Here is a 25,939-nt window from a genome sequence, read left to right on the forward strand (position 1 = left end):
GATCGGAATATGTCCCCCCCCCCCCCCCCCTGCCTTGCCCCCTGTTTCTGTCCGCCACTAATGTTCACCCCGCCATTGTGCATCTATGTGACGATGCATCCTATATCGGTTGTACATACAACAATGTGGCTGTCGCCATGTCGCCTGCTCGCAGGATCGCAGGCTCTCTGCTGCTCCTGTCACTGTAATGTTCAGGCCCGGACAAGCCCATGTCCGGGCTCGCCCTTCTGGTTCCTTGCGCCTGTGCTTTCTTCTCCCCCCGCGTAATCCAGTCTCGCACCCCGTTTGGCGTGCGTGGTCCCTGCTATCTTTCCTCCTTCGTTCACTCGTCATCACGCTTTCCAGCCGCGCGACGCATGACAGCGCGTCCCTTTTTGCGGTCCGCCTCGCTCTCGTTGTGCACTTTTTTAGGGACGTGGGCGCTGAAACCGGGCACCACAATGTCGTGATAGTGCTCGAGGACGAACGCCATGTCCTTGAGCTCGACGCGGGGCGAGCTGCGGTGAGCAGCAAGTCGCACACTGTCCCTTGCGACCGTGTCTACCAGCTTGTCGAGGACTTCGGAGAAGAGCTGCGTAGGGTCAGTGCTCTGTACGATGTCACCATCACCTACATCATCGATGCCAAGCTCGAGGTCCAGACCCGGTGCCTGCTCGCGGGCGTACTCGCGCAACTTGCGCTTCCTGCGGACCGGTTCAGGCTCGGGTGGAGGAGGAGGTGGGGGTGGGGGAGACACGGGTCGTGGAGGGATCACAACAGCGGGAGTGGTTGGTGTCTGAACCTGCTGGGGCTGGGGAGGTTGCTGCTGCTGTGGCTGCTGAGGCTGTTGTGGGCCCGGTGGGGGCTGTTGAGGAGCTCCGGCGGGCTGTGGGGCTGGAGTTTGAGTCGCCGGGGACGCCGTGCCAGTGGGAGGAGTCGGGGTCGAGACGGGCTGTGCGGGTGGGGGTGGCTGCGGCTTGGGAGCGTTGACGTTGGCGGCTGCTGGGGGCGGCTGTTGCTGGGTACGCACTTGCTGAGTGCGGCGCTGGTAGAACTGGCATGACGCGACGAAGCGTTGCCTCAACGCAGCATCCTGTGGGTTAGCCTTTCCCATTTAAATTAACCCACCGCCTCGAGCTTGGCGTTGCGCTGTTCGGTCGGCAAAGCCATGAGCTCCTTGACTTGCGCGATGCTCATGGGCGGTTGTTGCGGCGGGGGCTGCTGAGGAGCCGCTGCACGCGCCGCCGCCGCCGCCTGCGCCGCTGCAGCAGCCTGCTGTGGAGTCTGCGCCTGACCTGGCTGGCCAACAGGGGCGGGGCTCGGAGTACCAGGAGCCGATCCGGGTGTGGATGCCGTTCCTGCAGCTGCCTGGTTGGCCTTTGCCGCGTTGGCCGCTGCCTGCGCCGCAGGAGAAGCACGAGCCGCGGCCGTCTTGGCTTGCATGTTGGCAATGAGGACTGGATCTGGCTTTGTATTACGCGCCGCGGCAATACCAGCCTGAACACTGGCAAGGAAGGCTTGCTCGGTCGTGATGGCTTCCGAGTTGCCGACCTTCTTTGTCGGGTTGAGGACATCGGGGAGGTTGATGATTGGGTTACCACGACCGAGACGCGCGTGGAAGATGATAATCTCCTTTGCATGGTTGGCAATGAGGTTGCGCAACTGTGGACAAGTCAGTTGCGTGACTTATGACGAAGGAGGACGGTAGGGACATGGCAACACGTACTGGAGGGATCTGGTTTGCGACGAGGAGGTTGTTGCGGACGCGCGCGATCAGGACCGGTATGTTCATGTAGATGCCCTCGAGGTTGATTGGTGGGCGCGGGGCCGGGGATCCCGCCGGTGACGGCCTGGCTGTTGGTGTTTGTGACATCTTTGACGATGCTGTGTCCCGAGGCCGTCAATGATGGCGCCGAGCGAGTGAGTGTTGGAAGACGGAAGGCGACGAACGAAGGCGACCGTGTTGTCAACGAGAGGGAAGACAACGGAATCAAATTTAGCCTTCCGTCATGTCTAGTCCTCCACAACTGTCCACAATAATGGAGACTCTGTCCACTTCTTCATTCCACTCACATGGCCTCTGTCACTGCAGAGAGCGTTGTGGAAGCGACCCTCAAGTCATACGCTGCTCTGCCGAAGCATGGAAAACCCAGCGTCCGCGACAACGGCGTCCCGGAATGGACAATCCTCGCCTCCATCTCGCTCACATTGCCAGATGCGTGCTCCTCCACGGCCACCAACGGTACCCAGGTCGTACCCATATCCATAGGAACAGGTGTCAAGGTCCTTCCTGCTGCACGCCTCCCTCCACTGGGCGACACGGTCCACGACTGTCATGCCGAGGTCCTTGCACGACGAGGATTCGTGCGGTGGCTCCTGGATCAAGCGACGCGAGTGGCACGAGGGGAGGAACATGCCGGTCTCGTGCTTTGGGATGCGGAGACGAAGCGGTTCTCGCTAGCTCCCGGCGTGCAAGCCTGGCTCTACGTGTCGGCTTTACCAGTGGGTGTTGCACAACATGTTCTCTCGTGCTAACCCAGCAGTGTGGCGACGCCTCCACCCTACACACCTCGGTACACCAACCCGCCGACATGGCGGAGGCCTTCCGGTCCGCACCCGAGATCGGGCTTGCGCGTGGCGACGACACCGGGGCTGTACGTGGACGGAATGGCTACGAGAACTATGGGGCTATCCGCACCAAGCCCGGAAGAACCGACAGCCCACCATCCATCTCGTTCTCGTGCTCGGACAAGATTGCATCATGGAGCGTGCTGGGTCTCCAGGGAGCCCTCCTTTCGCAGCTGTTCGAACCGGTGTACCTGGATCATATTCTGGTTGGAGGAGTTGAAGAGCCCCCAGCGGGTGTGATACCAGCGGGCAGTACTTGGGAGAACATGGTCACAGCTGAGGCTGAGCGTGCGCTGTGGGGTCGCCTGGACGGCGTCAAAGGTGAGCTTTCTGTCGCCGGTTTGAGCTGACATCAAGACTCCATTCCTTCCCCTTTCAAGCTTGCACGCCCAGGCGTAAAACTCACTACTACGGCATTCCCCTTCTCCAAGACCACTGTCCTAGCGTCCCACCATGAATCTGGCGCGCCGAGCACAAGCACAGTCAGTCTGTCTTTCGTCCCTGGCCTTGGCAAGGCAGAGGTCATAATCAACGGGTGCGCTCAAGGCTCTGGGTGGAAGGCGCCTGGCCACACGCTTCTCAAGGACAAGATGCGCTCGAGGTTGAGCAAGATTGAGATGATGAGGGCCTTCCTCGGTCTCAAGCAAGTTATAGCACAGTGAGTTGGGATGTCCGCGGCCACAACAACTGACGGTCCTCAGGCAAGTAGACGATAGCGCCACGTACTTTGAGCTCAAGCACCAGGCCGAGGCATACCAACTCGCCAAGGAGGCTATTCGTGGTATCCCAAGCGAACCGGTGTCTTTGGCGTGGGCCGCGATGTTGCCACACAAGGAGTTCAATACCACGACTGGCCGTGGAGAGTCTGAGCCACCCTTCGCTGGGTGGATCGTTGGTGGTCAGCGGTACGAGTCGTTCACGTGCGCTGGTTTCCTGAAGGATGAAGGGAGGTGAGATAGACAGGTAGATAGTAGCATAGCATAGCATTACGCATTACGCATTTACACTTCATTCGTGCAATCTGACCCCTCTACGGCTTTGTTCTCGTTGAATGGTTCCTCACAATGTGCGGCTGCACCAAGAGGGAGCAACAACAATGGCCACTGCCCGATTTGGTTCCGCGACGCGCCTACAATGACACCGTCCACACACGCGCTGCCTCCATTCCATCTTCTTCATTCTCTTTCTCCATCCCTCTCTCCATCCATCTCTCACCATGACCGATTACGACGACTCGAATGCCCACGCTGAGGCGTCGTTCATGTCGCACGGCGGCGGCGGCGTGACGGACCACGATGACGAGCATGACGACCACGACGACCACGAGGATGGCCAGGATGGGGACCGTGAGTACCGTTTCTGTCCTGGGGGCTGAGGAGTGTGAGAACCTGTGTAGCCAGCGGTGGGTGGCTTCAGTGCTGCTGGGAAGATGAGTGTCTTCCATGTAACCGTTCATCTGCAATTGCAAGCTCTATTCGACAGCCACTCGATACGGGGCAATGCCCTCCGTCACCCAGCTTCTATCCCCAGCACGGATGTTCCCTCTCTGACACGCTCAGGCCCTCAGAAGAAAAAGCGCATCATCAAGTCGCGCCAGTCGCTGGCTGAAAAGGCGCAGGGAACAACCCTCTTCCCGCTCTCGCGCGTCAAGCGTATCATCAAGGCGGACAAGGAGCTGGATGTGATGAGCAGCGAGGCAACCTTCCTCGTCGCCGTCGCTACCGAGTACTTCATCAAGCACTTTATGGAGGAGGGATACACCAAGGCGCGTATGGAACGTCGTCGTATTGTCAACTACAAGGACATGGCCTCGGTGGTGTCGCGTAACGACGAGTTTGACTTTCTCCGCGGTGAGTTGTCATGCCCCCTTGCTCCCTTGTCCACTTCCACTGTTTCTCTCCACCCGGGTCAAGGATGTAAATATGTATCAGAATCGCTCAGAAGGCTCTCCAGCCCAAGACGCCAAATATTCTTACTGAGCCCCATCTCCCTCGCTCCCGTTCCTCCACGCTTCAGGCGGTCCACTCCTGGTATTCAGCGCTGACAGCAGACGTCGTTCCTCTCCCGATCACCATCTCCGAGGCGCTCGAGAAGCGCAAGGCGCGCCTTGCAGCTGCCGACGATGGTTTGCATGGCGACGACGAGGAGCCCGCTCCAAAGGAGAAGGAGCGCGAGAGTACTCCTGCTGCTCCCGTCGAGCCCTCACGGTCGCGCTCGGCCTCACCCGAGTCTGAGCCCGCCGAGGAGCTTCCCCCCGTCGTGCCCAGCACCAACCCCCTCTTTCCCAATGCTGTGGTCAGGCGCCCACCTGTGAGCCACCCGCGTACGGCCATGCCCCCTCGGTCCAAGCCTTCGCCCGCGTCCCGCGAACCCCGTCCACTGGCAGGCAAGAATGCGCCCGTGAGTTGATGCTGTTGAGTTGGATTTCAGCTCACACTCTAGTCAACGCCCCACTCGCTCACGACGCGTTCCGGACGCCGTAGCATGAACACCGAGGAGGCCGCCGAGGCGGCGGACGCGATGCAGGTCGACTAGACTAGGCGAACCCGGCGCAGATGATAGGGATGGCGTGGCCTGTACTGTATGCATACACATGTAGAGATACGCTACTGAATGGCAGTTCTGACTTGCAGCAAACGACACTGTCCCTTCACTGGTATCACTGACCTCCTGACCCACAGCGGCGGCAGTACATACGACTTATTGTGGCATTCTTTCTCTACAAACCTTTTTCTTATTCACAACACTGTCCGCTTACAAAACGCAATCTACTCTACGCTACCCCGACCCCCTCCTCACGAAATCCCGCACTACCTGCGCCTCGCGCTCCTCGTCGCCGGTCCGACGAGGCGCCGAGTCCTTCGCCTTGTCCTTCAAGTTGTTACGCGAGCGTGACTGCCGTCAGTATTGAGTTTCAGAACCTGAGCCAAAGGACCAACGCAACGTCTGCGCGTTGTCCTTGCGGCCCGCCCACTCACCAGCAGTGGCGTGATGCCCAACAAGCCCGAGTACCTGTTCCTCAATGGCGGGTGCGGGGCTGGGCTCGGTGTCGGCGGCTGTGCGTGGAGGATGGACGTGGAGAGTGAGTGGGAATGCGCATGCGTGTGGGTGTGGGACCGCACCGCGCGCCCCGAGACATCGGGCTCGTTGACTTCTTCAAGCACCGTTTCGCGCGACGCCGACGCCGACGCCGATAACGACATCATGCCGCGAGCCGAACCGGGGCGTGAGGGGATCGAGGGCGGCGCAGACATTCCCGCCGCGCCCGAGACACCGAGGTTGGGGGAGCCATTGAGACTGCCATAGCCAGCGGCATAGGCTGCAAACGCCCTCTCGCGGCGGTCCACGGCCTCCTCGCGCCTCCTCACTGCCGACTCGCGCTGGAAGAGGGCGCGCTCGCGCTCCAGGGCGGTGAGCTGCGGCTCGACGTTTGTCGTTGCGCCTGGGTATGGAGAGTGGGAGCCAAAGCCGATACTGATACTGTTGGAACTTGACCTGCGGCCATGGTATGCTGCTGGCGCCGGTGCGTGGTTGTAGCCCGTGGAACTCTGGCTGTGAGACAGGCCGGGGGACGGCGAGCGGCCGACCGGATGTCCGAGAGGGATGCTGTACAAGTGAGGGAGGGCGAGGCCGTTGGGATCCGTGCTGGGGTAGGGGGGGTAGGGGTATGGGCTCGCGTACGAGCCGGTGGTCTGGTGTGGGAGACCCAGGCGCGGCATTGTCCAGCCCGGTGGATCGGTCGCGGGGGGTGCCAAGGTGGCAGTCTGGGCTGCAGAAGCGGCCGTGGACACCAGTTTGTCGATTTGCTCCTCGATGCCGCTCAATCTAGTGAGGGGGGATAGGGCAGCTTGCAGCCCCGCAAGGCTTGCCTCGATTGCACGGAGACGTGCTTCCAACCTATCCTGGAGGTCGCTTGCCCTGCTACTCTCCGGTACAGCCGTCAAGGCGGGCAGTGTCGATGCGACACTGTCGCGACCGGAGTCACTGCCACGTTCGTTCTCTGGGATCTCGACTGGGGATACGCTGCGCCTGGGGCTGGAAAGCGGAATGGGACTCGGGCTACGCACACTGCGCAGTCTCCGCAAGCTGGGCACGCTCTTTGCACCCCGCAGGCTGAGTGTGCGTGTGGCCCCCGCCAACCCGTCATCCCCGCCACTGGGGCGGCGGTTGGTTCTCGGCTTGACCGCGCCCCACGCCTGTTGGAACGACGGGGTTTGCCGTCCGACGTCGACCTGCGTTGCGTATCCAATCTCCACAGAGGAGAGGTCGATGTCAAAGTCGATCTCGTGCGACTCGATGCTCAAGAACGACTGTCCGGAAAGGCGCGAAGGCGTCTGGAAGAAGTCGGAATTGGAGGTACTGCTCGAGTTGGGCGAGAGGGCGGTAACAGAAGTGGACGAGGACGTGTTGGGCGACAGTGTGGACATGGACGCCTCGGGGTCGGAGAGGACCTCCTGGTCTTGATCTTGGTCGTGGTCTGACAAGCACGAGCGAAAGGACTGAGGGGTGCATGTCAGGACATGCTCGCAGGCGCCCAAGAGGAGGATCGATGGACTGGGAGTGGCGGGGAGATATTCAGAGACCATCTTGCCATCGTCGAGGGCCTTGGCTTGTCCTTCTGGGGCATCTGAATCTGGGACAAACACACAGTCAGTTGCCACTCTGTGAGTTGCGAATGTCGTGTGTACTTACAGGTGGTATGTGTGATCGACATGCTCGTTGTCCTCGCCGCGATCCTTATCCGGAAGAGGCCTCAGCGTACGCTTCGAAAGCGGTATAGGAAAGTGTATGAGTTTGAGGTTTGGGAACAGAACAGAACAGAACAGAACGCAACCACATGTCATCGTCTATATGCTCTGGTGACTTGTCAACGTGCTGGGCATGCCCATACACACGCCACCGCATTGAGAGAGCGGCGACGCTAGACGCGTCAAACACGTCCCACGTCCGAGACAACTCGACAAACAAACACCCAAACAGGTTCCTCGAGCCAGCCTATGGCGCATGCCTCTAGGGACGGACGTCATTTTACGCGCACCCAACTGGTGTCCACTGCAGGGTCGTTTTTACCAGGCCACCACACCATTCAGCCAGCAAAAGCACCCAGTCTGCGTCGTCTCTATCGACTTGGCAACCTAATCAACCCTAATCGAAGCCCTGCTGGCGCTGCGGTCCCTGGTAGGCTAAATGGTTATTCAAGCCAAGCGAACTGCTGCATGCCCTCCTCGGCCCCTGTTCGGCCTGCTCAAGTGCGCAAGTGTTGAAGTGCACGGCCATCACACCGTGGCAGAGTGTGCACGGCCGAACTGGCCAGGGATTCTCAACACCGAGAGGTGAAGCATGAAGGACAGGCTCTGCCGCTGGTACACACCCCTAGCTGGCAAAAGGTTCGACAGACGCATGCCGCAGATCGTTGGCTGTCACCGACGACCGCCGCATGGCAACGGGTTAACGGGTTCCAGCATTCCACGTGTGTTGTCTTCATCTGTGCTTCCAGTTGCTCTCTGCGATAGCTAGGTTTCGGACGGCTTGTTTGCTTCCCGAGCTTCTCTGGCAGGTATGCAGTCGTGTGCTCTATTGTAACGTGTTCTCTGATGCCTGCATGCCTGTTGGACCATTCAATACGACGTCAAACACGCCATGATATTTGGAACGAGATCGAACGACGCAGCCATCGCTACACATCCTTTCAAAGGATCGAGGGTTGTTTGCACCGTTTGGGCCTTTGGGCTTTGGGATCTCACCGAAGCCTCCTTTCACAACAAAGCACGCGCTAGTGCGTGCGTGGTGCGTATTGAATGACGTCCAACTCGGTCACGCTGCGTACAGTTTTTTGGTGGCGGCGGCCATGAACGCCAACAGTCAGCCCGACAGTCAGCGCAGCGGCCAGCCGGCCGGCAGTCAGCTTATAGCTTAGTGCGTGTTTGAACGCAACGGCATAAACGCACTGACATCGCCGACAGCCGATAACGATCAACGGATCGACGAGGAGAGAGGCTCGATCGATTAACCGTGTGCACGGCAGTATGCAATGAAACGACGCACACACGCATCACACAAGCCATGGGTCAGTAGTTATAGATCACAGTTTGGTTGTCTTGTGCACCCAAGCAAAAAGGCCGTGTCAGCCGCGCACGTACGCACACCTCGAAACCGAGGCTGTCCGTGCTGGTTTATGATGTTTAGGATACGTCTGACATGTGGTCTGCCAGATGCATCGTGGAGGGGGATGGTGAGGGTGGTGGGATTGTGGGTATCTAAAGTACAACTCAAAACTCTTCGCCGATGAAGGGGTTGAAGGTTGAGGGGCGCGCGGTGTACATGCGCGTAGTACAGGCGGAGAGAACAGCGTACAGCGCTGACGTACAGCATGCTAAGCGTGCGTCGTACAGCGGTCGGAACGTGGGGGCGAGATGACAACTGCAAAGTATGAGGGCGGGGATGTCTTGGGCTAGGCGGTGACGCCCGTCGCGGGGACAGGGACATGCGACTTTGTGTGCAAGCCAGCCGGGATGGTGAGGCGGCCCGCACCGGCGGCAGGCATCTGGGGCGTGGGGAGGGGACGCGTTGCGAGGGCCTTGGTAAGGAGGTCGCCCATGTTGAGCTGCTCATACGTAGTCGTGCGCCAGACAGAGGGGAACGGCGCGCCGGGGACAGGCGGTGGGGCACCCACGCGCGCCGGAAGAGGGCGGGGCACGGCCTTTGGCGTCGATCCCGATGGAGCACCGAGCTGCCAGCTGGCCGAGCGCACGCGTTCTCCCGCCAGACGGGTGGCGCGGATCAGCTCCTCCATCTCGCGGTGACCATCCTCGTCGAAACGAAGTCCATCCTCGTCGCCGAGACCGAGGGCTGCGCGACGCTTCTTGGCAGCGGCGGCCTTTCGGTCCGCCGCAGACACAGTGTTCATGCCCGAAGCAGCGGTGGTGGCAACCTTGGCCTCCTTTTCGCGCTTGGGCTGGGGTTCCTTGAAGTTGGGGTTGTGCGCACGCTGCCACTCGATAAAGAGCTCGTCGTATGGGCGGGTACGGCCTTGAACGGCACGCTTGGCTCCGACCGTGTGGGTCTTGCAGGTGAGCGAGCGCGAGCAAGGGAGATTCTTGTCGTTGATGACACCACACTGGCGGTCGTAGTCGAGCGGGTTGGTCGCTGGGGAGTTTGGCATCAGTGACTGTGGTGTTTTTAACGGCGATAGGCGCCACTCACCTCTCTGACGCTTGCGCTCGGCAATCGCAGCCTTCTCGCGCTCCTTTGCGGCGCGCTTCTTGAGACGCTCGCGTTCCTTGAGGAGCTTTTTGATCTCGCTCTTCTTGAGGCCCTTGTACGCATTGGGGTCAATCTCGTCGTCTGAGCCCAAGTCCTCGGGAAGGACCACACGAGCACGCTTCTTGTTGGGGCTGGCATCAGGCGAGTCGGGCGACACTGATGGGATCAGTCAAACTGCACACACACACACACATATGGGACGCAAGGGACAAAATGGGTGGCCACTCACCTTCGCTCGCCCTGCGCTTCTTGGTGCCCTCCTCAGTACCAGCACGCACGCGCTTGTCGCTCTTGAGGGTCTTTTTCACCGTAAGAGGTGCACCATCAAGGATATGCGAACAGATGCCTGTGAATGGGTTAGAAAATGGGAGTGTGTTCTCAGGTGTTGCCACCGCTCGCCACACAGGTGTGGTTGGCTGGGTGGTGGCAAGAAAAGGCCGGTATGCAGCAGCTGCAAAGACCCCGATTGCCGCCACTCACGACGGTGCTCTCCAGCAGCCCATTCGAGGACAGTACGGTCACAGCGGGGGCAGCGAACGATGCCACGACCCGGTTCGGAGCCGACACCCTCGAGCGGCTGAGCGCCGTACATGTGCATGTCGCGCTCGGGGAGAAAGTCGCCTGGCGGGCGGGGGTGATGGGCAGCGGGTCCATCGTCGTCTGTCGGCGGCGGCGAGGTGCTGAACGAGAACGCGGGCCGCGGGGGCGACGCGCGCGCACGGAGCGTGAGCGGCATGGCTGCTGGTGCAAGATGAGCCTTGGATGGGTGGTTGGAGAGGCAACTCCCAAGAGGATGGGTGATGGTAACAAGGAAGACCGCGGGGTGGCTATAGAGTGGAGCACAAAGTCAATACCGTCACTGTTGTGGGTTCGCTCGGCGAAATACGAATCGGTCTCTTTGATGGCGACGATCGGCAGTCACGAGTTGCGCTGGAGAGTGGTGAGGGCGGGGCCGTGGGCGCTGGCGGAGCCGGGGTTGTCGACTGGTGTTTGGTCCTCGGCGTCGGAGAGATGCCACTGCTCAACACTCGGCAATGACGGCGTGGACCAGGGCGACTGGCGGACTGGCGGCGAACGGGGTTGAAAGTGATAAGGCCGAGATTGAAAGTGGCTGATGTGTGAACCTAATGGCACGTCATTTTTAAACGAGATATGAAACATGGGACACCCGTGGGAAACCGGCGTGTACCAGCCGTACCAGCCCACACCCAGGGGCACGCGGCAGCCACCAGCCCCGGTACGCCGGGTGGGTGCATGGGCGCGCATGGGGGCAGCACACGCACGCAGGTGCGCACAGTCGTGTCCACGGTGTGTATGCATATATGCATATCTTGTCGTCGACGGTCCAGAGAGACCAGCGTTTTGCAATAGTACATGCACATGTCGATGCCTGCGGATAAAAACGTGGATGCTGCGGGATGTGCCCGCGGATCCCAGAGACGATAAATGCATGAAAGCGAGAGACGTTTGTTTGTGGCGGGGAGACGGACAGCTGACAGATTGGGTGTGCGCGCGCCGGCGTGACCCGCCTTCCCCTTGTTCCTTCACACCAACCCACCCATCCCTTCATTGCTCGCGCTTTCTTCATTCCTCTCTTCCTCCCTCATCCCACACAGTCTTTACCACATCGCAATGAAGCTCTCCATCGTCGCCGTCGCCTCTGGCCTTGCCCTCATCAACGGCGCCAACGGTAAGTAGACTCGGCTTGACAAGCACCCACGCACGCACACCTCGCCAGAGATCTGAGCCCACGTCGTCGGGTCTTTCGTCCACCGTCCCCTCTCCCCACTCGTCTTCACCATCGAGCACCTTCTGACACCTCAGCTGCCATCTCTATCCTCTTCCCTTACTCGGGAAGTGTGTGGTACTCGAACGACACCGTTGCGCTCAACTGGACCGCCGCCGCGACCGACGCCACCGAGTTTTCCGTTCAGCTCTCGAACAAGGACACCGCCCTTCTCGCCAGCGCCCAGCAGCTCGCTGACCAGGGTGAGTCCATATGGCAGAGGGGCGTCTGAGGGGGGCACGCATGGCCTCCCTGGTCGTGATGAGGGGTGTTCTGCAGAGCCAGAAGAATCCCCGTTGCGCATGATCGACACGAGGAAGCTGTAAAATGAGATCTCACGGTGCCCACTTCTTGGCAACCGTCTTGCTGACAACCAACCAGTCTACACCGCCAACGAGTTTGTCCACCTCCTCCTCCCCCAGATCCAGTACGGCGACGGCTACATCGTTTCCATCACCAACCGTACCAACACCTCGGACGTCTTCGCCGTCTCGCAGTCGTTCAAGATTGAGGCCGGCACCCGTGAGTAGTTTCTTGGCGGCCGCTGTTGGCTGCTGCTGTCCCCCATGGTGCCCACCGAGCACGCAAACTGTGCGTTAGGGCCCGCATGTCGACGAGACGCGCGCAAAACGCGTTTTTCGTGTACGCTCGGCGCTCGGACACCCCAGTGGCGCAAGGGAGACGGCGGCGTTGCGCCGACACCCAGGGGTGAAGCCTCCCTCCGTCCCGCATGGCACCTTGGCGTGCGACATGCGCGCCAGCTCTGCGGGTGCTGCACAGATCGGTGTCCTTTCGGTGCTCTGTCGGTCCGACAGTCTCAGCTAACCCCTCCCTCTTAGCCTCTACCACCACCAACACTGCCAGCGTCGCCAGCGCTTCCGCCACCACCGGCTCGGCCTACATCCCCAACGCGGTCACCACCACCACTTCGTCGAACCCCTTCTCCTCGACCACTGCCGCTGCCAAGAGCTCCGCTGGCCGCACCACCCCTGCCGCTGCCGCCCTCGCTGTCCTCGGCGTTGTCGGTGCCGCTCTTGCCCTCTAAGCACAGCCACTAGTTGAAAGCTAGCCAGCCGGAGAGGCGGCGGTCGGGCGATCCCGATGCCATCACCCTCTGATAGCTCGCTACCCTCCACTCCCACTCCCCCAAACCGGACAATTGTGCCTGTCGTATCCTACTTCACCTCGTTAATCGTTGCTGTGCTGTGTGTCTGTCTGTCTGTCCATCTCGTGTCGGTAGACTTGTCCGTAGAGGATATACACATACCTTGGCCGCTTTTGCTGGAACGCAAGCGTCCTGTGCCAAGACCCGACTGAACGTTGGACTGAGCACGCCTTGGGCCTGGGAGCTATACTAGCACTGTGGCATGAAAGAACCACGCAACAATCGCGACATTTAGCACACCACGGACACATGATGGCGCGGTGGCCCATCAACGATCAACGAGCTCTCATGCCAGTCCGTGGCTGTGGCGATGTGGCAGAAATACATGGCTCTCAACTTTTTTGCGAGAACCGTGGCCCCACAGGTGCCTTGTTGCCCCATGTCACGTCGCGCACGCAGGTGCCTCTGTACAGCAGCATTGCACATTGCAGCAGTGGCGGTCGTGAAGGGTATGTTTCTGCTGGAACGGCAGTCGTGAGGGAGGGAGAGAGAGCAAGCAGGGCAGCGAGGGAGCGAAGCTGGGCCGTCCCGTACACGGCTGTCGTGTGTGCACCTCGTCTTGCTTGCGTGGCCGTTGTTGGACGTGACACCGGCAGCCTTCTGCCTCATCACACCGTGCTCTGAGATTGACTACTTGTGTTTCAAGGCCGTCATCTCGGTGTGGCACAGCGGCCGGCTCGCCCACATCATCGTCTAGACCGTTGCTGCAGCGACAAGCGCAGAGTATGTGCTGGTGCTCCTGGCGGCCGCTACATTGCCGTCCTGGCTTGTATGCATCCCGGGGGAGTGGAACAGTCCGCACGGCGCACGGCGTCATGGCTGGGTTAGTATCTGTCGGTGGAACTTGGATTGCCACAAACCCCCTCCGCAGTCACTTCTGCACAACGGCCCGCTCCGCTTTGCGGTCAGTAAACCCAACCAACAGCCACAGCCTGCAGCGCAACGAGTGTGTGAATGTATCTGTATGAAGCATGAATCCATCCATCTCGTACAAGCGTCCCCAAGCAACCCGCTTAGGCGGCGTGCTTCTGCTTGCGGGTCTGGAGCTTCTTCAGGTAGAAGTCGAGCTCCTTGCCCTCGAGGATGTAGCCGTCAGCGCGGCCGGACTGGCCGGGGCGCGAGGTGATGATGGCGAGGAGACGACCGGCCTTGAACTGCTGGGCGAGGTGGGCGTCGATCTTGGCGTCCTTCTTGCGCTCGGCAAGGACACGCTGGACGTGGTTCGACTTCTTGACCTCCTCGGTGGCGGCCTCGGTGGCGGCGACCTTGGTGCCGACAACAGCCTGGGCGTAGTGGGCCTCGTACCACTGACGGAAGGGGGTGGCGTCAACCTCAACGACGGCCGACTTGACGAGGGTCTGGGTACGGAGAAGCTCGTTGTTGGTGGCGTTGTAGCGCTGGAGAAAAGTGTGAGCAAATGCGGTTCCGGGGTAAAATTCGATGACTTTTGGGTGGACCCTTGAAGCAACGAAAAGTGAGATGGGGTCCGCGACCAGGAAGGAAACCCATCAAGCGCACGACGAACGCAATCGTTCTGGTCGTCTGCTAGACGTGCGGGTCCCTTCCCAACTTTTCACGCCCCCCATCCTTCATTCCAATGTTGCTTGGGTCCACCATTGTCTCGTGCGTGTGACACTCACGACCTGGAGGAGACGGGTCTTGCGGGTAACGTGCTCCGAGCCCCAGGCGAAGTTGCCGGTGTCGAGACGGAGGGCACGGTACTTGACGTTGCCACCGCGAGTGCGGACGGAGTGGACACGCTTCGACGAGTCGAGCTTGGTCATGGCGGGCTGGCGACCGAGCTCGAACTTGCGAGCCTTGCGGCTGGAATTCTGTCAGCACCACAGTTCTCTCGCTGGATACAGCCGACAATGGGGACAGGAGACCACAGCAGAGACGCAGGATTTCGGCATGGACCAGTGGGGGTACAGCGCGCGCGCTGTAGAGGTGTGTCCGCACACCACCACCACCGCCTGGCCCTCCTGCGCGAATCTTCAAATCCTCCCGTCTGTCCGACTCCTTGCTCTCTCTGCCGCTCTCCATCCTCCAGTCTTCGACGAGCGCAACGCACTAGTGAGCCCTGCGGGCACCCGAAGCGGAACGCTTGTGGCGAGAGTCACGCTTGATGGACATTCTGCAAGGTCAGCCCTCTGTCTCTGTTGGGAGGAATTTCGACACATCGCAGGACCAGCGGAAACTTCAGCGCGCAACAACGCAGACGACTGGGCGCTGTGGGGTGCATGTCGGGCACCTGTCGATAGCGCCGGTGTCGATGGTCGTGTGCGTGCTGTCGCTGTCGTTGTCGCTGTCCAGGAGGTCTAGGGGGGGCACACATACTTTGTTGCTGGTTAGTCGAAGGAGGAAGACGAGCCGGTCGATCAAGCAGGCAGGCAGCACCAGGCCTGGCGTCGCTGGGGCTCGTCGATTTGGCACGCAGGCTGCCATTTCGTTTCGCCGAAACCGAATCGCCGAACTTGTGGCGCGGGGTGGTGAAAAATGTCACGGGAGTAAATTTGCACGTGACCAGAGCATTTCTCTTACGTAACATTTTATTTTTCCCCCGGCTTTTTGCCTGTCGGCGGCGTCAGGCCGTCGTGCTCGACGCTGTTGGCGGCGAGCAGAACGAGAGGGACAGGGCTACAGGTCGCTACAGCTGCAGTACAGACTCTGTTGGCACGCATCATGCATGGCCGTCGTTCCTTCAAGACTGCTTACATCCGGCGGGTCATTCTCACTGCCTGCACAGCCAGGATTGGGAGCTGGGGCGGGCGGTAACGGACGGGTCGACGCCTTGACACTGGTACACTGGCCACACAGAAGGACAGATATACCTCGATCTACATCCTTCTATGCGCATGGGACAGAGTGATAATGCTTTCATGAGTAGTGGAGTGTTGCAAGTGGGAACAGCGAGCATCTTCTTCCCTTTCCAGCTTTCTGTTCCGGTAAGGAGGAAGCAGCGCCATCCTCAGCAACCAGACAGTCCTGTGCACATGGAAATGGGTGTGTTAATGGGCCGCTATACGTTCTCGTTCGGATCCTTACATAGACGCATCGCCCCGTCGCCGGGTTTCAACCCACATTTACTTCACACACCACTCCCGAAGCCCATCCTGGTCACCAGCTCTCCTTCTCTCCCTTCCCTTCCAACCCATCTCGTGACATCCCCATCTTCCTTGCTTCTGCGCAGTCTCACCTTTCGGCTACCTCTGACAAAATGTTGCCGGGTGTGGGCGTTGACCGGCACGGGAGCGTGACAAGAAACCCCAACAGCTCACCATTTGCCTGCGCGTGAGGCGTCGCTGCCGCTCAGGCCGACAATCAGTTTGCCACCGCCACCTCGCCTTGTACATTGCTGCATCCTCCCGTCGCTTAGGCTGGTTGGTGTCCCCTGATGGAGAGTTACCAAATGTTGGTGGTTAATGGTCTTGTAAGGGTGGTTGTAAGTGTGGGTGCGTCCGCTGGGGACGGTTTGAAGACTGGAAGCAGCGCGGCGGGTGAGTGATGTGGTCTTCCTTTTCTCTACTGCTGTTTTTTGGAGTTAATAGAGATGTGTTGTATGCATTCCTCTGGGCCGATTTGGACCCGCGTGCAACCCTGTATGGTCGTACTCGTATGCATCTGTTTTTTTTATGGACGTTTGGAGGTACCGATCGAGAACGACGGATCAGTGAGCGGTGGATATCGTGCAACTGGTAAATATTAGTGGACAAAATGCAACTGCAATTAATCGCTTTTTTCTTGGCGACCAGCGTTGCATTGAAGCCTAGAAACCCAATATCCCAAAGACCAGAAAATAGCAAAATCCAAAAGGGTCTGTTGGTGCGTTTAGAAGCGAGAAAGGCGCTCGTTGGAGTAGCGGCGGGGGAGGCGGCCTTCACGGACGCCAAACTGCGTGACAGTCTCCCTGGTGGCCACAGGAGTCGACGCGCGGGAGTCTGGGTTGGTGATGAAGAGGGCGCGGGGCCTGGACTCGGTGAGGGTGCCGGTAGGCGAGTTGTAGATGTATGGGGTTGCTGACCGGGTGGGGAGTGGGGGCAGGGGCCAGTGCGCGCGGGTGGCCTTGACAGGAGGAATGCTGGAATCGGTTGGGGTAGCGGTGGTGGTGGGTGGCGAACTGGGAAGGGTGCAGTAGGCTGAAGCTGAGGACGTGCGGGCAGTGTAGAAGGACCTGAAGGACGAGCCAATGTTTAAGATGCGCGAGGAGCGAGAGGCATACACAGCTTGCATCTCCATGACCTCGACCGGCGAGACCGTGGAGGCGAGGCGCTGGGGGGCGGGAGCAATGAGAGCCATTGTGGGTGGTTGTTTCGAGGCGATGTGTATGTGTGAAGAAGAAGGAAGACGGGGGGAATGGACGAGGCAGTCTTATGGGGTTGCAGCATTGTGGTCTACCTGCATTGCTGGCCGTTGATGGACGCATGGAGTAGCTACTCGTCATGGCAACTCGACTGACGGTAAGACATTCAGTAGGCGGCGCTTTCTACAAGTGGTGAGAGAACCAAACAGCCGCGGCTAACAAAAACAATTACTTTTTTGGGTGTCCCACATTAGCACGCGTTTATATTTCATCCTTTTAGCCGTGGGTTGTGGGTGGCGTTGTGGCCTTTTGGTGTGACCGTCCCATCACCGACGGCCCGTCCTGCGTCGGTGCAGGAAGGCACTCCTGTCACTCGATAGAGAAGTTGACACTGACGATCTGTTGTCTACAAAGTTACATCAGTGTTGGATACTATTGGTAGAGCGACTCAAACAATGGCGACTGGGAGCGATGTTGGTCACCCACACACCCACTGTCCATTAGCCGCGGCTAATGGGGACTGTATTATCAACGCTAACCCGGACGGACAGCTTTCCGTAGCTTTCCTATTAAGTCCATGTGGCGTTTGTTATGTGAGACACAATTGATGAATACAGTCGGTCCGCTGCAGTCCTAATCAAGGAATATCCTTTTGCGTCCACTGTTCGTTGTGATCTTGCACCATTTCGGGTATCGCGGCCACGTCAACCACGTCGACCGCACCGCTATACCCACCACACTCGGCAACTTGCACACACACTAGTGCAAGACATGGATGCACATCCCATATCTGGCAGCTACCTCTTTCGAGATGAGCAGCTGGACGTTGGGGCAAAGGATCCCACCTCGACAAGGCATATAAGCAAGCCGTCCCCCCTCGAGTTCGTTCTTTCTCATTCCCCCCATCATCTCCCAACTTCACCTCTTCCTCTCACAACTTTCACACGCACACACACACACACACACACACACACACACACACACACACAACCTCCAACCATGTCGACCACCTTCGACCTTGGCTTCGCCACTCTCAACCTCGACCTTGCGTCTACTCTTGCCATCCCCTCAACCCTTCCCTCCTCTGTTATTCTTCCTCCCTTCGACTTTGGTCCCATCGTCGCTCCCAACATGCCCGCCACCCCAGCTCCTGTCGAGACGGCCATCAAGGCCCCTATCGTTGACACCACCCTTATGGACTTCCTTCCTGCCATGACTGGCCCTGTTGACGTCAAGGTCATCAAGGTCCAGCGCCGCCTCCAGACTTCCGCCACCGAGGTCAAGTCGGCCCCCTCCCAGTCCATCCTCCTCAAGGACAACGGCCGCCGCATTGCCCCCAAGATCCGTCGCGTGCCTCCCCCTTCTTTCCCCGTCACATTTGACATCAACACCGTCCCCCGCCGCAAGGACTCTCCCATTCCCTTCAGCCGCCCCCTCACTCCCTTTGTCGCCACCAGCACGGCCCCCCGCTTCACCAACGATGACAAGCTCGAGAACATTGAGGAGGTGATGTGCCAATTGGACCTCTCCGAGGGCCCCGCCCTCACCTCGGACTCGGACTCGGCCACGGACGATGAGCCCGCCCCCGCCACGCCTCGCCACTCCTACATTCTGCCTGCGTCGCTCACCTTCCCGGTCGCCCACATCCGCCGCGCGCCGTCTGTCAACGTCAAGGCCATCCACCTCCCCGAGTACCTCCCTGCCTCGTTTGTCGTCAACAAGTACACCGCTGCCAGCGGACGCACTCCCAACCCCACAACCAACTCCAAGGAGCACAAGACCGCCGAGGGTGTGCCCGCTCGCCCCAACCTTGTCCGCCGCCCTGCTTGCCGCGACCTCCGCCGTGCCCGCCGCAACGCCATCCTCGCTCAGTAGTAGCGTCGTTGGTCGCCCACAAGAAAACGTGCAACGGGTGGGGTGTAGAAGGATAGAAACCAAGTATAATAAGTGCAGGGGTACATTACAACACGGTTAATGATAGAGGTGTGCATGTAAAAAGACATTGGTTGCGGCCCTCGAGCGAAAGTGAGCATAGGAGCACGTGACTGTGGCAAAGGGAGCATGTAGGAAGGACCTTGATCACCACACGCACGAGGTGCCAGGTGATCAGGTGAATGACTGATTGAGAAAGCACACTGACGCCCATTCGCCATCTCGATTCTGGGAAGGTATGGCGGGGGTAGTGTGAATGGAGAGGCTGTGAAACGCGCAACACAGGTCAAGGTGTACGACTTTTGTTTCGGTCACTTAGGGCGGTCACAATCGCGTACGACCGGTTCGCTCTGATTCCCCGAGCATACCGCGTCTGTGCACCATGCACACACACACAGTACCGTGGTGCCCCGACCACTGGCCACTGGCGAGGCCGACTTCATGGGGACAAACGGGCCGAGGCGGCGGTTTGAGCTTGGCTTGTGGGCGCCATTGCGAGGGACGGTTGGCGGTGGACGAGGACTGGCTAGACGTCAGTGTGTGGGATTCGTTCAAAGGAAGGCAATACCGGCGAGGCCTGGCCTGGCCCCCTTCCATCTGGCCATCTGGCCTCTGGCCTTGGCAATGTTTATTGGGTTGCTGGATATTCGATCTTTGCTGTGCTCTGGAGCTCGCACAACTCTCATGTCAGTTCCCGGCTTCCCCGCGGCGGCGGCCCCCGCCTGGACGCCACCACCGCCAACATTGCCGCAAGCCAAGGCAATGGCAATGGGCTAGAACAATGCCCATGACATGCCCGTAGATTCAGTTTCTCACACACCTGGCGCCCTTGACACACAGTGTTCGGCCTTTTCTGACGCTCAGAGCTGGCTGCGGGTGTACACGGACAAGCTGTTTCGTCACTGTTGTACTGCTGTGTACGCTGTGATCCCGAAAAAAGGAGCCACTTTTTTTTCAGTCGGATGCAGCGTTTTGCTTTTCGTTTCTGTTTTTAATGTCGATTGTCGGAACGTTAGAACACGTTGCAAAATGGTCCAAGGGCCAAACTGTCGAGAAGACTACAACTTGATGCTATCACTGAACACGCTACATTCCTCTGCTGCATGCATTGCTACTTGGTCGAGGATAAACGGCGGACAGAAAAGGGAGCGGCCTACCTCGCACACACATGCTGCCTGAACCCGTCGTCATGGCTGCAGGCACGCTTGCACGCGCGGAGGGGGGCAAACGTGGGGCCCACGGATGGGAATATCGCGTTCGGGCCATGAGCCCTGTCCTTCCGCGCGTCACTTTGCATGTCCCCCATATCACACCTCTCCTCTCCCGTCGTCGTCCCCCCCGACCGTCCAGCTTATTATCCCACACTTCGTGTCCTCTTCCCGCGGGTCTCTCTCTCCCAACAGCACAATCTCTTATATCTTTCTCTCTCTCCAGCGACGCTCTGCCAACGCTCCCAGCCCGACACCTCTAGCAACCGCCAGCAATGTCCCGCCCCAGCATCCTCGTGTACGGCGCGACGTCGTACACGGCAGTCAACCACCTCCTCCCCTACCTCGTCAACCATCCAGAGGCCAACAAGTTTGACCTCGTCCTCGCCGGCCGAAGTGCCGAGCGTCTCCAAGCTGCCAACACGTTGATCGGCGGCGGCAAGCGCGAGCTTATCGTCTGCGACCTTGCCGACTTTGACGCGGTCGGCCACATGGTGCAGCGCGCCGACCTCTTCATCAACCTTGCGGGCGAGTACAGCACTGCGGGATGGCAGCTGGGTAAAGTTCTCTTTCGTGTGCTGGCATGGCCAATGACCATTGGAAACGCCAGGCGGCCATCCCCCGCGAGCTTAGTGTGCTGAACGTCTCTCCCACAGGCCCCTATGCAGTCAAGAATGCCGTCCACCTCGTTGCGTGAGTTCGGTGTGGGTGTGTGGTGTGCCCCGATCCCTCCGCGGAGGGGGGCCGGCTTGAATCTCGATCCGAACTCGAGCTGTTCTTATGACGTCGTGGTAGAGGACGCCCGCTGACGCCTGCTCCCCCTCCCACAGTCAAGTCGCCCGAGCCGGCAAGAAGTACCTCGACCTCACCGGTGAGGTGTTCTGGGTCGAGAAGCAGGTCATGAACTGGGACTTCCTCGCCGCCAAGACCGGTGCCGTCATTGTCCCCATGTGTGGCTTTGAGGCTGCTCCCGGGTAAGTGCAGGTTGTCAAGTGGAGCGAGCTGCTGTGCGCTGACATGCTCTCTCCAGCGACATGTGCATCTACCAGTCGCTGCGCACGCTCCAGGACCGCGCCGGCCGCAACGTCGGTATCAAGGACACGACCAACTACTACGCCATCCGTGGCGGCATCTCGGGCGGTACCATGGCGAGCGTCACCACCGTCGCTGACGCCCGCGAGCTGAACACGCACGAGTACTCGCTTCTGCGCGGTAAGTCCAGCAGCCGATGGTGCAAGTCGGCTCGGGGAGGGCACTGCCATCTCATCTCGGCGACGGGCGCCCTCTCTTTCGTCACTGCCTACTCTTTTATTCCCATACCACGCCCTCCTCAGTCTGCAACCTGAATTTGAATCTGAGCTGACCTATGTGCAGCCAACCTCCCCCACCCCAAGCCGTACCCCAAGCTCGTTATCCACACTCCCGAGGTGCCCGGTGCTCCCTCGGTCGGCGGCTTCTTCATGTTCAACACGACCAACATTCCATGCTACCGCCGTTCGTGGTTCCTCTCCCGCCTCGGCCCCAACGTCGTCTCCAGCACGACTGTCCACGCCGCCGACGCCGCGTGCGAGAACGAGCCTCGCCACGGAGACAACATTCACTTCCAGGAAGGCCTGACCAAGATGGGCGGCTTGAACATTACGTCCACCTTCAAGGCCTTTGTGTTTTCGGCCATTGCCCTCCTCTTTGGCGGCCTGTACATGTACGCTGCCTGGTTCCGCTCTCTGCTCAAGCCCTACGTCCCTCCTCCCGGCACGGGCCCCAGCATGGACGAGTGCATCAACGGCTCGACCAAGGTCACCAACGTGTCGTTTGCCGACAACGGCCTCGTCGTCGTGACCAAGTACTCGGCCAAGGGCGACCCGGGCTACGCGCACACGTCCAAGCTGCTTACCGAGTGTGCGCTCTCCCTCATCCTGCCCCCGCCCAAGGGCACGACCTTGCCCCCGCTCTCGCGCCGCGGCGGTGTCCTCACCCCGTCCACCGCGTTTGGCCAGGTCCTCATCGAGCGTCTCCGCAGGACCGGCGTCGCCGCTATCGAAAGTGAGATTGTCAACTTTACGTCGATCGACTCGAAGAAGGACGACTAGAGCAAAGAGGAAAGACCAAGCTCGACCCTTTCTTTTCGCCAAAACGAGTTCTTCCTAATCCTGCATGTGCCATCCACCTCCTGCCCTGCCTTTTCTGCTTTACGTTTGTCCTTTGCTCCTCCCTTTGATTCATGACAAAGTACCTATTATGGATACAACGGTATCAACATGCATGTGTGTTGTGACATAACGTGGCGGTGGTGTTTGTGGTCTGTCGTCTCTACCGTCTCCAGTCGTGGGCCGGGGTCGTGGTCGTGGTCGCGGGCATCCTGATCTTGCGCTCTTTCAGTACCCGTCACGCCAGATCGTGAATCCAATATCGTCATCGTCGTCGTCCAGTCCCGCAAAGCGCACTCTCTTGACGACCTTGTTGACCTCGCGCGGTGGCGTCGGCGTCGGCGTATACCTGCCCTCCTCGACTTGCTGGACACCGACGCTCAACGGATGGTCTGAGAAGGTAGCGTGAGGCGGCGCCGGATCGGACCGTTGCTGCTGCTCACCCAGCGTAGGCATGGGCGGACGCTCAGACACGTCCGAAAAGCTCGCGATGGACTCGAGCTCGTCCTGGCTGCCCACTGACGTGTCTGGACCCCAAGCCGTCCGCGAGCCGGCGTACGGGTCGACCTTGCTGGGCGCACGCGCCGGCGAGTCCGGAAAGTCCGGGGCGGGAGTGGCAAGCCCAACGGGATCGGAGACGCGCTGCATGGCTGCCAAGGTGGTCCATGCGCGCTCGGTCGCGCGCCGCATGCGTGATGGAGTGGGAAGAGCTCCCGGATTGGAGTCATGCCTGGGAGTGGCCATGTGCCAAGCCGTGGGGGTCGGAGAGGTGATGGGGATGGCGGAGGAAGTGGTGGCTGCCGGTGTCGGGGGTGCTCCTGTGAACAACATGGCAGCGGAAGGAGGGTCCTGCTCGCGTCAGTTGTGCAGCCTTTGTTTCGGCTCGCAACTCACGTCGTGCACCTGCGTCGTGCGCAGTTGGAGATCCATGTCCGCGTCCATGTCCATGCAGACGCCGCCGGGGATGCTGTCGTCGTCCTTGAGAAGCAGCTCGTCCTCGTCCGGGGCCACGGGCGCGTTGTCAAGCGGAGACGCGCAGTGGGGCAAGTGCGGTGACCCACACAGGTGCCCCAACTTGCCGTCAGTGAAGGGTTCTTTCAGGTCAGAGCCAGTGTGTTCTTGCAGGTCGTAGCCTGGCCGCTGTTCCTGCGACAGGTGCTCGACCACGATCACGGGTTCGACCTGGGACGCGTTTTGCTCCTCGGCCAAGTGTCCTACTTCAGTGCCAGGCGCGTATTCGTCAGACGCCTCGGCGAGCTCGGCCGCAGCCTTTTCGAGACAATTTGCCGGCCGCGTGGATCGGGCAGCTTGGAGGGGTGAACAGAAGGAGCAAGGGGAAGAGGCGGAGGTGGTGGGGTGCCGTGGGACTGCGGCAGAAGAGGCTCGCACCAACTCTCCTTCGTTGTCTCGTGATGCTGGCTGATGTCGAGCGCTCCACTGTCGGGTGTAGACCATTGTGATGCTGGCGAGTCAGAGCCTGAGCGCCTGCCTAGGGACTCCCCTTCCCATTCATGGTTGCTGGCGCTCCAAGTCTGGGTAGGCTTCGCCCAGTCGATGTCGCTCTTGCTCCACACTGCCAGGTTGTTCGCGCCGTCGTCGAAGGACTGGTCGTCGATGAACGGCACATGTGTCGGCAGACTTGGGTTGTCATTGAGCGTCTTCCTTGTGTCCTGTAGACTGTTGTGCTCAAACGAGAGCTCCTCGTCAGAGCCATAGTAGTGAGAGGTGAGGTCTGGTGAGTACAAAACAACCCTGGGAGGCTCTTGGAGTGGTAGGAGTTGTGGTGAGTATGGTGGTGTGAGAGCGCGGGGCTGAGGGAACGGCTCGCGAGAATGACCCGAGTCTCGGGGTACGCGCAAGGGGCCCGGAGAAGCCGGGACGGGGAGGGCCTGGGGGATGTCGTCGTGAGGGTGCCACTGCGGAGTGTCATGGACGTGGTAGCTGTTTGAAGGAGTGGGAAAGTGCACTGAGCGTTGGGAAAGTGCGCCAGGCGTTTGTTGGATGGCGGGTTGAAAGTTGCGCTGCGGGGCCCACTGGAGCACAGGGAAAGAAGGCAGGTCCAGTTGTTGCGGTGTTCCGGAATGGGTGCCAGGCAGCAACACCGGCCGCCCGTCGGTGCTGACGAGTCCGTAGGGTGTCAGCAGAAGGGGTACAGTGTGCGTAAGACCTTGAGCGTGTGATAGAGTTGAGGGGTGGTGGGCCGTCTGCGCGAATTCCGGTGCACTGTGCGGCATTCTCGGCGCAGCCATGGCGTCCGTGGCGGCTTGACCTGGCCAGGTGTGCGACGACGGCAACGGCGGCTGGAACGCAGTGGATGCGGCGCAGTTGGCCCACGACTCTGGTGCGCGCAGTTCCGTTACGTTTTGATGGGTGAGGGAAGGTGGTATTGTGATCGACTTTTGCTGGTACGTGCCGCCTGCCGCGTCGAACAGCCATTGTGGAGCTGGTACCGACACCGGCGGTGCATGGCAAGGGTTGGTTTCTGCCTGGGAATGTGTGTCAGCGGCCAGACGAGCGGTTATCTCGGCCTCATACGTAGCTCATACGCGACTCACCCGGTCAGCCGCGGGCCAAGTGTGAGCCTCCCGCTGCCCTGTTCCAAAACGAGGCGATACAAATGTCCGTCCGACTTGCGCGGTGGCAGAGCTTGAGGGCAGAGGTGGAGCAAAGCCTAGTTTCTCAATTAGTTCTGCTTGGCGGTCGAGAGCCCTCTGTGCGACGGTTCTGGCCTTTGCCTGCGCGCTTTGGCGGTCTGGAAGAAGGGTCGATGCGGTTGCAGGCGGCTTGTTGCGAGCGAGGCAGAGTACACGGTCGTACTTGGCATTGATGGAGCGCCTGCCCCGGCCTCGTGTAGAGGCGACCGGCATCCCAGACAGGGGGCCGCAATAGAAGGGCTGTGGGTCGCCTGACTGGTGGATGCAAAGTGAGGAAGAGTGCAGAAGCAAGAAAGGTGAGGAAGGCGAGGAAGGCGAGGAAGACCAAGAGTTGACTCATGTCGGAACACCAGGCGAGGACGGCGCGCCATCAAACGGACCAACAGCTACGCTTCATCAACATCGTCTCCATACAGCATGCATGTAAAGTTTTGCACCACGTCTGCAAAATGTGTGTTGTCTCTATCCCGTTGGTTTAGCGGGGGTGCCGCCACCGCGAGCTGTGCGCATAAAGTGTCCCTAGTGTGCCCGCGGCCCAGGCTTGTGGCTGTGCAAAAACGTGCACGGGGAGGAATCCGGCAGGTGGAACAAGATCTGAGCGTGCCGCCGTGTTCTTTCACCTTGTCAGCGACCGAGGGCTCTCTGTAATCGGTGCAGTGCAACATGGAGCTCGTTATTGCGTGGGTAGTGCAACAGGACTTACGAGAAGGGCTAGAATCACTGTTTTGGAAGCGCTCCGTCAAAGGCCAAAGGGGGGCTCTTCTGACGGTTGATGGGTGGACTAAGGTTTTTCGTTCTTTTCAGGCACAATCTCTGTGCACAAACGATGAAACAAGCGGACGCGACTTTGTGCGGACGCGCGCGAAACACGGAGAGA

The 25,939-nt window shown here is 59.8% G+C and overlaps 12 protein-coding genes across 12 annotated transcripts; 6 read left to right on the forward strand and 6 right to left on the reverse strand.

Annotated features, from left to right (window-relative positions):
* Window positions 1-322: 322 nt before the first annotated feature.
* EHS24_004684 (uncharacterized protein) lies at window positions 323-1,852 on the reverse strand (the record flags this gene model as incomplete). Its single annotated transcript, XM_028620242.1, has 4 exons — window positions 323-571; window positions 614-1,072; window positions 1,108-1,641; window positions 1,706-1,852. 4 exons carry the CDS (start codon window positions 1,850-1,852, stop codon window positions 323-325), a joined length of 1,389 nt encoding a protein of 462 aa, XP_028479214.1.
* Window positions 1,853-2,052: 200 nt separating this feature from the next.
* On the forward strand, window positions 2,053-2,514 carry EHS24_004685 (uncharacterized protein; the record flags this gene model as incomplete). Its single annotated transcript, XM_028620243.1, has 1 exon — window positions 2,053-2,514. The coding sequence occupies one exon, from the start codon at window positions 2,053-2,055 to the stop codon at window positions 2,512-2,514; it is 462 nt and encodes a 153-aa protein (XP_028479215.1).
* Window positions 2,515-2,570: 56 nt separating this feature from the next.
* On the forward strand, window positions 2,571-3,561 carry EHS24_004686 (uncharacterized protein; the record flags this gene model as incomplete). The annotated part of the gene is made up of 3 exons (XM_028620244.1): window positions 2,571-2,928; window positions 3,001-3,265; window positions 3,309-3,561. 3 exons carry the CDS (start codon window positions 2,571-2,573, stop codon window positions 3,559-3,561), a joined length of 876 nt encoding a protein of 291 aa, XP_028479216.1.
* Window positions 3,562-3,823: 262 nt separating this feature from the next.
* On the forward strand, window positions 3,824-5,142 carry EHS24_004687 (uncharacterized protein; the record flags this gene model as incomplete). Its single annotated transcript, XM_028620245.1, has 4 exons — window positions 3,824-3,953; window positions 4,167-4,457; window positions 4,658-5,007; window positions 5,050-5,142. 4 exons carry the CDS (start codon window positions 3,824-3,826, stop codon window positions 5,140-5,142), a joined length of 864 nt encoding a protein of 287 aa, XP_028479217.1.
* A 233-nt stretch (window positions 5,143-5,375) lies between these two features.
* On the reverse strand, window positions 5,376-7,321 carry EHS24_004688 (uncharacterized protein; the record flags this gene model as incomplete). Its single annotated transcript, XM_028620246.1, has 4 exons — window positions 5,376-5,378; window positions 5,422-5,502; window positions 5,586-7,240; window positions 7,300-7,321. 4 exons carry the CDS (start codon window positions 7,319-7,321, stop codon window positions 5,376-5,378), a joined length of 1,761 nt encoding a protein of 586 aa, XP_028479218.1.
* Window positions 7,322-9,058: 1,737 nt separating this feature from the next.
* EHS24_004689 (uncharacterized protein) lies at window positions 9,059-10,606 on the reverse strand (the record flags this gene model as incomplete). The annotated part of the gene is made up of 4 exons (XM_028620247.1): window positions 9,059-9,753; window positions 9,811-10,026; window positions 10,100-10,216; window positions 10,351-10,606. The coding sequence occupies 4 exons, from the start codon at window positions 10,604-10,606 to the stop codon at window positions 9,059-9,061; spliced, it is 1,284 nt and encodes a 427-aa protein (XP_028479219.1).
* Window positions 10,607-11,502: 896 nt separating this feature from the next.
* EHS24_004690 (uncharacterized protein) lies at window positions 11,503-12,701 on the forward strand (the record flags this gene model as incomplete). The annotated part of the gene is made up of 4 exons (XM_028620248.1): window positions 11,503-11,560; window positions 11,695-11,859; window positions 12,038-12,178; window positions 12,496-12,701. 4 exons carry the CDS (start codon window positions 11,503-11,505, stop codon window positions 12,699-12,701), a joined length of 570 nt encoding a protein of 189 aa, XP_028479220.1.
* Window positions 12,702-13,834: 1,133 nt separating this feature from the next.
* Window positions 13,835-14,954, reverse strand: RPS8B (Protein component of the small (40S) ribosomal subunit; the record flags this gene model as incomplete). Its single annotated transcript, XM_028620249.1, has 3 exons — window positions 13,835-14,218; window positions 14,462-14,645; window positions 14,893-14,954. The coding sequence occupies 3 exons, from the start codon at window positions 14,952-14,954 to the stop codon at window positions 13,835-13,837; spliced, it is 630 nt and encodes a 209-aa protein (XP_028479221.1).
* Window positions 14,955-16,649: 1,695 nt separating this feature from the next.
* On the reverse strand, window positions 16,650-17,117 carry EHS24_004692 (uncharacterized protein; the record flags this gene model as incomplete). The annotated part of the gene is made up of 1 exon (XM_028620250.1): window positions 16,650-17,117. The coding sequence occupies one exon, from the start codon at window positions 17,115-17,117 to the stop codon at window positions 16,650-16,652; it is 468 nt and encodes a 155-aa protein (XP_028479222.1).
* A 1,003-nt stretch (window positions 17,118-18,120) lies between these two features.
* On the forward strand, window positions 18,121-18,996 carry EHS24_004693 (uncharacterized protein; the record flags this gene model as incomplete). Its single annotated transcript, XM_028620251.1, has 1 exon — window positions 18,121-18,996. The coding sequence occupies one exon, from the start codon at window positions 18,121-18,123 to the stop codon at window positions 18,994-18,996; it is 876 nt and encodes a 291-aa protein (XP_028479223.1).
* Window positions 18,997-20,536: 1,540 nt separating this feature from the next.
* Window positions 20,537-22,351, forward strand: EHS24_004694 (uncharacterized protein; the record flags this gene model as incomplete). Its single annotated transcript, XM_028620252.1, has 5 exons — window positions 20,537-20,819; window positions 20,918-20,954; window positions 21,092-21,235; window positions 21,292-21,473; window positions 21,636-22,351. 5 exons carry the CDS (start codon window positions 20,537-20,539, stop codon window positions 22,349-22,351), a joined length of 1,362 nt encoding a protein of 453 aa, XP_028479224.1.
* A 285-nt stretch (window positions 22,352-22,636) lies between these two features.
* Window positions 22,637-25,275, reverse strand: EHS24_004695 (uncharacterized protein; the record flags this gene model as incomplete). Its single annotated transcript, XM_028620253.1, has 4 exons — window positions 22,637-23,257; window positions 23,303-23,677; window positions 23,731-24,894; window positions 24,964-25,275. 4 exons carry the CDS (start codon window positions 25,273-25,275, stop codon window positions 22,637-22,639), a joined length of 2,472 nt encoding a protein of 823 aa, XP_028479225.1.
* Between the last annotated feature and the right edge of the window lie 664 nt (window positions 25,276-25,939).

The sequence above is a fragment of the Apiotrichum porosum genome (genome assembly GCF_003942205.1).
Source record: "Apiotrichum porosum strain DSM 27194 chromosome Unknown scaffold_2, whole genome shotgun sequence".
In the NCBI taxonomy this organism is placed as follows: Eukaryota; Fungi; Basidiomycota; class Tremellomycetes; order Trichosporonales; family Trichosporonaceae; genus Apiotrichum; species Apiotrichum porosum.